We start from the raw sequence: 10,232 nt of genomic DNA on the forward strand, positions 1-10,232 counted from the left end.
GTTCTTAAAATGAACATGTATTGGGTCATCATCCAAGACTGCTATAAGATTAAATATATGGCAGAATGCGGGTAAAGTAGAGCTGGAGACAAACAATTCTCCCCCAAGGAATTCAGTCACAAATTTAATTAATGCATTATTTTTTTAACGAGCGTCATCAGCATGGAAGCATGTCCTCTGGAATGGAGGCTAAAGCATGGAGCATACAAATGTTTTGCATATCTGACATGTAAATACCTTGCAATGCCGACTACAAAAGTCCCATGTGAACGCCTGTTCTCACTTTCTGGTGACACTGTAAATAAGAAGAGGGCAGCATTATCTCCTGTAAAACAAACTTGTTTGACTTAGCGACTGGCTGAACAAGAAGTAGGACTGAGTGGACTTGTAGGCTCTAAAGTTTTTAATTATTTTGTTTTTGAGTGCAGTTATGTAACAAAAAAAAATCTACATTTGTAAGTTTCTCTTTCATGATAAAGAGATTGCCCTAGAGTACTTGTATGAGGTGAATTGAAAAATACTGTTTCTTTTGGTTATCATTTTTACAGTGCAAATATCTGTAATAAAAATAATAATATAAGATGAGCAGGGGACTGGCAGAGTTATTGTCCAAAAGCAAAGCTTACAGGAAATGCTATGTCTCTTTTCTCTGATTGATGTGCTCTGTCTCTTTCTGTCCCCATCTCTGTCTGTCTGGCTGTATTTCTCTCTGTGTGATCTTTGGTTCTGTCATTTTATCCTATTTTTACCCGTTCCTCTTCCCCTTTGCTCTCATGTTTCCCTCTCCCATTTCTCTGTGTGTCTGCCCATCCTCCCCCCATCTCTCTCTCTTCTTTTCCCAACACTTTGCCTCTTCCCACCTTTTTCTCCCATTCATCTCCCCTTTTCTTTATTCTCACTCCCTCGCCCCTTTTGTCTTGCCACCACCACTTGCTCACTCCATCCCCCTCTTACCCTGGCTCTTGCTCAGATACTTGATCATTGAGAACTTTATCCCTCCTGAAGAGAAGAACAAGATCATGAACCGCCTGTACTACGACTGTGAGGAGGACCAGTGGAAGTTCCAGCCGCTCGTGCCTGCCGGGGGGTAAGGCTGGAGTTCTGGGAGAGGAGGCTTGGCCTACCGCTGGGGTGTTTTTCTGAGGCACTGGCTGCAGGAGGGAGGATGCTGAATGGGGAGGATTAGCAGTCTGGAATGGAAGAGCGGGCGGAAGCCCAGCGGGGCAGGGACAACCTGTCCGTTACTGAGTTACTGTCTCGCAGAGCGGAGAACCCTCCTTAACTCCATAACACGTTGTCACTGTCCAGCTGCAGCCTCACAAAACACCTCCTGAGGGGTGAATTTGGCCCAGAGTCCCAGAGGGGAGTGCTCCGAAAAAGGGGCCCTGCCAGAAAAGAACAGCCTCTGGCTGCAGTGTGGGGACACAGCCTCCGCTTCCCACCCCCGCTCTGCCCCCGCCTCACCTCTTCCCACCCAGTTCCGCCCCCTCCCACCCCAGCACCTCCTGCACGCCGCGGAACAACTGATCGCGGCAGGCGTGAGGCGCTGGGAGGGACAGAATGGAGTGGATCGGCGGGGCCGCCGGTGGGCAGGAGGCGCTGGGGGAGAAGGGGGAGCTGGTTGCCAGTGGGTGCTAAGCACCCGCTAATTATTTTCCATGGGTGCTCCAGCCCTGGCGCCCCACGGGGTCGGCACCTCTGTATGGTACCAACCAGCTTTGTGTCTAGCATGTTGTGCTCATGTCAGGCAGCAGAGCGGTGACCTCACTGCCGGTAGGAGAAAAGCTCTGCCAGTTGCCCTGTTCTTGTAATAACCCTCTAGCTCGTGGCCACGGCACTGCAGGGCACGGGGAGGTTCGGGCAGGAGAGTTAAGGTGGGCGGCTGAGGTAGCTGCCTGGCCCCTCTCTGTCTGAGGAGATGCTGCTGCTTTCCCGCTGCTCAGCCCTGCTCAGCGCTGGCTACGTAGCGCTCCATGGGACCTGGAAGTGCCAGGGCCACGTGACGGAGCAGTCTGGAGAGAGCGAAAAGCCTTCGTCTGGCTTGCAGCTCCATCCCCCTCGCCAGAGAGGCCACGAGGCCAAGGACAGGGCTTCAAACTTTTCCAGTGTTTTGTTCACTTCTTATGCTTGAGATCCTGTCTGGACACCTCCCCCACCCTCCTCACGATCTCGGCTCCTTCCTCTTCTTCCCACCCCATCTGCCAAGGCCTGGGGGGGACCCACTGTCTTATAACCCTCCACCCATCCTCCCTGCACTCATACACTGAAACTCAATGCCCTGATCTGCTCGGCGCCTTCTCCCAGTGGGTGCTCAGCTGCTGGGGTTTCTCTTGACGGGAGCTGCCGCATCGACCAGCATCTCTTCCCTGCCAGCCATGGGCTGTGGGTAATGGAGGCTGGAGGAGGCTAAGACTCCCCAAACCTCTGCTAACGCTTCCCGCTGCAGCCTCAAGGCTGGGCCGTGGCAGGGCTCAGAGGTCCGATGGGTGGCCCGGACTTAGGGCTCGGCCCCGGCTGGCCAGCCAGGGCTCGTGCTCCTCCGGGCTGCTCCAGGTGCCGGCGGGCCAGCTGGGGCTCTGGACTGCTCTGGTCACCAGCAGGCCAGCCCGGGCTCGCGACTGCACCGGCAGCCTGGCCGCTCAGAGCGGGGAGTGGAAGGGATTGGGGGCAGAGCCTCGAGCAGAAGGGGTGGAGCAGGGCGGGGCCTTGGGCAGAAGAGGCAGGGCAGGGGGCTAGCTTTCCCAAATGGGGAGTGCATGTGCCCCCATGCTGCCAGCCCTCATGATCAACCAGTGCTCCAGTCCGCACGGATATACTCCATGGGCCGCACAATGTGAGAACCAGTGATTAAGGCTGATGACTCAGGGAAAGCAGACACACTCTGCATAGGCAGATTTGATGTTTCTGACTAAGGTTTTTATTTATTTAGGCTTGGCAGAATGTTAATTTTTTTATCATGTCGATTGATAATACCGGTTTGTGTTTACAATATTTATTGATTTAAATTTTCGCAGTTGTGGAAAATTATGCGGGGAGCAGACAGTGGGGGCTCAGACAGTGAGGACTTCGTGACAGTTGACACTGAGATTCAAACAGTTAAAGCTTTCTAACCATGAAAACACAACTTGTCAACATCACATGCCAAACTAGCCAGAGTAAATAGCCTTACGTCAAACTCCTAAGTTCTCAAGCAGCATCTTTCTGACTTTGCTGATCTGCAAACCTCAGTTATCATCCGTGGAAATATTTTTCATCGATGTGTCTGTTTGCGGTGAAATTGTCGTTTACCGGCACCTGTTGATAAAAAGCTAATCCTTCCCAGCCTACATTTATTGGAGGCCAAGGGGGCTAGCTTGGCTGACCCAGAACATCACTGGCTCTTCTGCCTGTGATCCCAGTGATGGACAAGCCTCAGGAGGATTGGAGGCTCTTGGATGAGCCCCACAAGCTTCTCCAAATCTCCCTTCTTTGCCTCCCCTCTGACCCCCTTGGCTTTCAACTTCCCAACCCAGCAAGCACCCTCTTTGGTGATCTTCCTATCCAGGGATTCACAGGTCACAACTTCCTGAGTGACCCTGTTCCTCTGCCTGATAATGTATTCCAGTGCTGTGTTACTCAGCCGCAAGGGTCCTGTACTAGTTTCCGTCCCGCTGCTGTTAGCCGTAGCCCCTTCGACCTCCCCCCAAATTCCTCTGGTTGCGAAAGGCTGACACCTTTCATCCCTGTAGATGGTCTTTGTTAAGGATGTGCAGTAGAAGTAAAACCCTCAGCTCTCCACCACACCTTGGGCACAGAACAGAAAGGAAGGGAAGACCAACTCTGCAGAAATTTACATCCATTTAGAGAGACTGGGGCAGCCAATTCCACGCTTTGTCTGGATTTATTTTTAGTGGATCATTTTATATGGTCAAAATGTTTATTATAACTCTCTCCTTAGCAGCAACAACCAAATGAAGAAGAGGCCAACCTCTGCCGTGGGCTACAAGAGACCCATCAGCCAGTATGCGCGGGTGGCCATGGCCATGGGATCCCACCCTAGGTACCGGGTGAGTGCGGGAGCTGAAGGGAGGGGTGGAGTGAAGTCATTGCGTGGACGGATGGGAAACCAGTGGAACCGATGTACGGCTGGGTGAATTGATGGAGGGAATGATGGAATCAAGGTAATGGGTCCTCTGAGAGTGGAAATGTGGTGGCTCCTTTTTCTGGGCTATAAGGGGTCCTATCAGCAGGAAGAGAAGTTTAGCTTTGTGAAGCAGAGCAGCTGGATGGAACATGTTCGAGGTCTGGCTTTGAAGAGCATCTCTGAGCTTGTGGGGGTGGGGAGGGGTTATCATCCACCTGGCGACTACGCTCGTTGGCCTGGGAAGAAGAGCTCTGTTTGACAGGCCAAAGGAAGCCAGCTACCCCTCCAAGCCATGCTAAGCTCTTCATAGTTTGCACTGTCTGCCTCCAGGTGAGGGGAAAGGTGCCACAGAGCAGGCTTACACCCACAGCATCTCCCCCACAACCCTGCCAGGCAGATTCACCAACAGAGGTATCTTCTCCCACCCCCACCAGTCCTCTCATGGATCAGTAACTGGCTACAAGTCAGGAAAGAAAGGGTAGGAATAAGCAGTCAGTTTTCAGAATGGAGCGAGGTAAATAGCAGGTCCCCCAGGGGTCTGTACCAGCCCCAGTGCTGTTCAACACACGCATCATCAACTCTCTGGAAAAAGGAACAGACCGTGAGGTGGCAAAATTGGAAGATGATACAAAACTACTCCAGATAATTCAAAGCTGACTGCGAAGATACAAAGGGATTTCACAGAACTGGGTGACTGGGCAACAAAATGGCAGCTGAAATTCAGGGTTGACAAGTGCAAAGTAATCCACATTGGAAAACATAATCCCAAGGATACTTATAAAATGATGGGGTCTAAATTAGCTCTTACCACTCAGGAGAGAGATCTTGCGGTCATTGTGGACAGCACATTGATTGCAGCTGCAGTCAAAAAAGCTAATAGAATGTAAGGAACCATTCAGAAAAGGATAATGCCTCTATATAAATCCATCGTGCGCCCACACCTAGAATACTGCTTGCAGTTCTGGTCACCCCATCTCAAAAAAGATATATTGTATTAGAACTGGAAAAGGTACAGAAAAAAGCAACAAAAATGATTCGGGGCATGGAACAGCTTCCGTATGAGGAGAGATTGAAAAGACTAGGACTTTTCCGCTTGGATAAGAGACGACTAAGGGGCAGTATGATTGAGGTCTGTAAAATCATGACTGGTGTGGAGAAAGTAACTAAGGAAATGTTATTTACTCCTTCACATAACACAAAAACCAGGGGTTACCCAGTGAAATGAATAGGCAGCAGGTTTAAAACAAACACAAGGAAGTGTTTCTTCACACAACGCACAGTCAACCTGTGGAACTCGTTGCCAGGGGATGTTGTGAAGGCCAAGACTATAATGGGGTTCAAAAAAGAACTCAGTAAGTTCCTGGAGGATCGGTCCATCAATGGCCAGAAGCTGGGAATGGACGACAGGGGATGGATCACTCGATAAGTGCCCTGTTCTGTTCATTCCCTCTGGGGCACCTGGCACTGGCCACTGTCGGAAGACAGGATCCTGGGCTAGATGGACCATTGGTCTGACCCAGTCTGGCCGTTCTGATGTTCTAACTCAGACAGCTGCTCGCTGGCCTGCGTGCAATGCAATTGTGGCCTCTCAGTCCTGTCCCTTGTGGAGACATCCCCACAAGTGGCATTAGCCGGCTCCCTTGCAGGCCGGGGTGGGTTGGAGTATGTAAATGGGAGGCAGCGTATCTGGGGAAACTGACCTACAGCTGTCCCGATAGAAAAAATCTCCTGCCCCCAGGGCTGAGCCCAGCCTTTCAGCAGGTGATCGGCAGATCTGCCTGTGCCCGTGTCGGTGACTCATTTGTTGGTGTTTTCATCCTGTTCGGTGAAGGCTGAGAACATCATGTTCCTGGAGCTGGACCTCTCCCCCCCAGCTGTGTTTGAATTTGAGCTGACCGGGGACCAGGGCGAGCAGGACCCACGAGCTCTGCACCTTGAGAGACTGATGCGCCTGGATAGTCTCCTGGAGCGGCCGGCAGCTGCCAGGGTGAGGAAGTCCCGCTCCTGGTGAGTGTCCGCCGGGGTGAAGTGAAAAACAGCCTGATTCTGATGCCTGCTGGCGCTGAGTGGGGTGAACGTGAGGGCTGAAGGGAGGCAGGGACCTCCGAATGGGGTGGGAGGGGCAGAGCAGAAATGAGCAGGTGTGAGGCCCCCACTGGTCTGCCAGGGAATAATAACCAGGTGCATTGAAATAACAACCCATCTGTTCCGTGCCTGGCATGCTTGTTGCTGCAGGGGCGTCTGTTCTTCAGGCTGGAGAATCAGAGAACGAGGAAGCTCCAAGCACAGAGGAGGAGAGAAAAGCAATCCCCTGGTCACTGCTTTAGGGCCCTTTTCCTGGTGAAGTCTGGGGGAGGGGATGCGCTCATGTGTACAGCTGTCACATCACCCCCCTCTGCCTCTATTACATGCCCACCTCCTGGGGACTGGGGAGGGGTCACTCGATGCCCACACAGCACTGGCCAGAGGGAAAGCACTGTGTGCCCATGCTAGGTTTTCTTAGCAAATGGAAGCAGCAAACTCTGCCGATGCCCAGGGCCCCACAGAGATGACAAGCTTGTTATTGGACTGGTGGGACCTCATCCTGCCCAAACCAGGCGGCTTCAAGGACACGGGGTCTTTTTACATGTCCAGAGCCTCTGCACGAGTCTAGAGCAGGTCTCTGTCCGTGAAGCCCTACCAGACTCCCTGCGCTAGGGACCCGAGTCTCATCGGTCACAGCAAACGCTGCCCATCGTTGCCCAGCCTTGAGACGCCTCAGCCGGATTGAACCATTAGTCCTTACAAGCCAGTGGTTCAGAGCTGCCAGCTTGATAAAGAGTCGGCATTGGTGCCCGGGCAGGAAACCGCTTTCCATCCAACTTTTAGTGTGGGCTTAACAATCCCAACAAGAACCTGGGACCAAAATTTTCAAATTTGGGAGCCTAAAGTTTGGCACCTAGATTGACTGAGTTCCCCAGTGGATAAACACTAATGGTAGTTTTGTAATCGTTAAACCAGTGTTAAAAGCAGGATGACAATGATACCAAACATTACAGGGTCTCCCATCCCACAACCTGCGCCACTAAAATGCAGCCTCCTCTGGCCTGGAGCGCAGCAGCTAGGTACACAGCAGGCAGGTAACTTCATGGAACTCAGTGTACCTCCCACTTGGCTATGAAGGGCAGACCTGACCCTGCTGTGAATTGACCCTGTGATTCAAAGGGAGTTTCATCCTGATGTTGCAGCATTTATTCCGTCCCCTCTAGCTTCACATGAGTTTCCTTTATAGCACCTCGCTGAACAAAATGGCTGGCACTTCCTGTTAGTGGCCCTGGCGGGGAGGCGGGAGAGACGTGGGAGGAGGTGGGTGATGTGACAAGAGACCAGTTTTTCTCTTTTTCTTGTCCCACTCTCAGGTGCCAGACGCCCCGGCCGCTGCCACCCTCAACAACTCACGGTTCCCTGGCGGCCGTGTCCCAGCGGCCCCCCACGATGCCAGCTCATGAGTGACGCCCTGCAGCTCCTCCCTTCCCTTCCATCTTATAGCAAGGACTACGCCACCCATCACCGGCTGCTTCCGAAAGCGCTCGGCCCGGGAAGGGGATTCCTTGCTGGTGGCCTCCCGCCCCGGTCCCATCTCGTCTTTGTCTTCAGCTACTTCTTGTGTGTGTGTGTTTGTGTGAGACACTCGGCATCGGTTCCCGGGGACACGGGCGCTGCCTCCCTCCCCCCATCCAGATCTGTCACTTTATTTATTGATCGTATTTATTTATGAAGCGGTTTGGCAATGCAGAGTTAGGAGACGCGTTCAGAATAAGGCGCGGCCCAGGCTGGTCGGGGGCACCATGCAGATTTCTCCCTTTTACTACCCCGGCATCTTGTTTAAAGCAGGAGCCAGACACAGCCTGCGGCAGCTGCTTTTTCTTTGTGTCATTGGCAGACTGCCCACCCCTAATGCACAGTCACCTCCTCAGAGGGGGAAACAAGCCGAAGACGGGAAAGGAGCTAAGCCCTCTCTCTCTGTTGGCTTTCTTGTGAGATGAGACCACTCAGAGCTCTCCATGGACTCCGCATGTGAGGTGGTGGTTTCCTTGGCCAGATTCCCTGGGATACCCCACGAGACCCGTGCACAGGCTGATGGCCGCTCCCACAAGTGTTTGGGGATTTTCTGGCAGCTGGGCCTTGCGTTTGCTGGCCACGGACGAAGAGCCACTTCCTGTGCCGTATCGACAGCAGCAGCATTGACGTCTCCTTGAGTTCTGGGCTCAGCTCTCACCCCATGATGAACAAAGGGGGTATGAATTAACCAAATCGAGCCAACGGGGGGGCTAAAGTTTTCCAGTGAACCTGGGACTTTGCTCGCCAACGGCACCGTTTGGCGATGACTGGGCCTGCCCCATTAAGTCATCTGACGTCCACCTTGGTTCACAGTCTCTCGTTGGGGTGGAGCAGCCAGTGGGAATCTCCCGTTCTCCCCAAAGAAGTGCACAGAGGCTGGAGAACAACATTATCTACTCGGAAACTGACCTTGAAGGTCAAAGCAGAAATGAACGTTTCTACTGTCCTTGGCAGCTAGAGGGAAAGAATCAGTGAAGGGCAGACGAGCCGGTGCCAGGAGAGGTAACTTGAACACACCTATCCCTTGCACTGGCTACCTGGACTGGGTGTTACAAGAAGGTGTTAAACTGCTAGTCTCAAGTATCAGAGGGGTAGCCGTGTTAGTCTGAATCTGTAAAAAGCAACAGAGCCTCTGGTCCTGTGGCACCTTTAAGACTAACAGAAGTATTCGGAGCATAAGCTTTTGTGGGTGAGGTTCTTACCCACGAAAGCTTATGCTCCCAATACTTCTGTTAGTCTTAAAGGTGCCACAGGACCCTCTGTTGCTTTTTGCTAGTCTCAAGAACATCTTTGGTCTGATGCAGGGGCTGTGGAGGAGAGCAGGGAAGCTGGTAAAAGAAGGAGGGACAAGAGGCGAGGCGCTTTTGTCCAGTCCTGAGGAGGAGGATTAAAGCATGGCTCCAGCAACAGCATGGGCGGCTACTGTTAGAACAAAGTTCAATGCTCCTGAGTGTGTCGATGTTCAACAGTTCAGCTGAGGGCAGGTGCGTCTTCACCTGAGACCTTCTGGGTGGATGTGCCAGGCCGCTGGGTGAGCATAGACAGTTATGGGCTCTTGGATAGTTTGCAAATGTGTAGTGCTGGGGGATTGGTGGAGGGGGAGGAAAGAGATCAAAGACCTTTGCAAGATCATAGTCAATGAGAAAGTGATTTATCTGGTTCACTCAAGAAGACTTGGGTTATGAAATTGTCCTTCCACGTTTCCTGGTCTGAGGCCAGCACCCTGCTGGAGCAGAAGAAGGAGATGCGTCCTGGAATCCAGATGACTGGGCTTGAACTAGGAAATCCTGGGAGGATATGAGGGCTGGCCCCATAGAGTGTATTGTTGTGAGACCAAGGGAGTTTCTCATTCGGGTCTGGCCACTGCCTGTCTTGTAGCCTTCTGCACTTACAACTGCTTCCCTCTCTCCCTGTCTCAGTGTCACTGCTGTTTGCCTCTACCACGCTCTCTAGAACTTTCTGCTCCCAAGTGTGCAGCTGTTGAAACTCACAGGCCAATGAACTGTGTCAGGAACGGAGGAGTGGGAAGGGCTGGGGCCTCACTCAGCTTTCAGAGGGGAGACACCAACAGCATCTTATTTCAAAGACTTTGAGGGCTACATAAAGGGGTAGGGGGAGGGTCACTGCAGGGATCACTTGGTAGCCAATCCCTGCATCATCGGAATCAGCTAATTAGTCTCCCCAAATTAAGGGCTTCGTTTGTCCAGATTAGAGAAGAACAAACCATTGCCGAGTCAGCTTTCCATTTAGTCCCCAGGTCACGGATGGGTAAAGCATGGCCTATGAAGTCCCCAGAACTCAACAACAGCGCCTTCAACCACCCTCTTGTTTCATATCATGGTGTAGCCCACGGAAGCTGCAGGCTTCAATGCTGTCTTTCAGAGTGTAGCAGCCCTGCCCCACTGACTGCTGGGACCTGGAGTCTCAGCTGGCCACATGGGCCTGTTTAAAAATGAAGCCAGCTGCTACTTTCTCCAAGATGCATCCAGGCTCCCAACCAGCCAGCATG

The 10,232-nt window shown here is 52.4% G+C and overlaps 1 protein-coding gene across 2 annotated transcripts in view; it reads left to right on the forward strand.

Annotated features, from left to right (window-relative positions):
• KIF3C (kinesin family member 3C) overlaps nt 1-8,894 on the forward strand; it is a 57,021-nt gene extending 48,127 nt beyond the window's left edge. Inside the window, exons 5-8 of one of the 2 annotated variants that reach the window (XM_054023923.1) lie at nt 971-1,087; nt 3,938-4,046; nt 5,955-6,130; nt 7,522-8,894. In XM_054023923.1, the coding sequence (XP_053879898.1) occupies nt 971-1,087; nt 3,938-4,046; nt 5,955-6,130; nt 7,522-7,615 (496 nt within the window). In that variant the 3' untranslated portion in view covers nt 7,616-8,894. The remainder of the gene's footprint in view (nt 1-970; nt 1,088-3,937; nt 4,047-5,954; nt 6,131-7,521) is intronic. The other variant, XM_054023924.1, reaches the window with a different exon arrangement.
• The last annotated feature ends 1,338 nt before the right edge of the window (nt 8,895-10,232 follow it).

The sequence above is a fragment of the Malaclemys terrapin genome, chromosome 3, assembly GCF_027887155.1.
Source record: "Malaclemys terrapin pileata isolate rMalTer1 chromosome 3, rMalTer1.hap1, whole genome shotgun sequence".
Lineage (NCBI taxonomy): Eukaryota > Metazoa > Chordata > Testudines > Emydidae > Malaclemys > Malaclemys terrapin.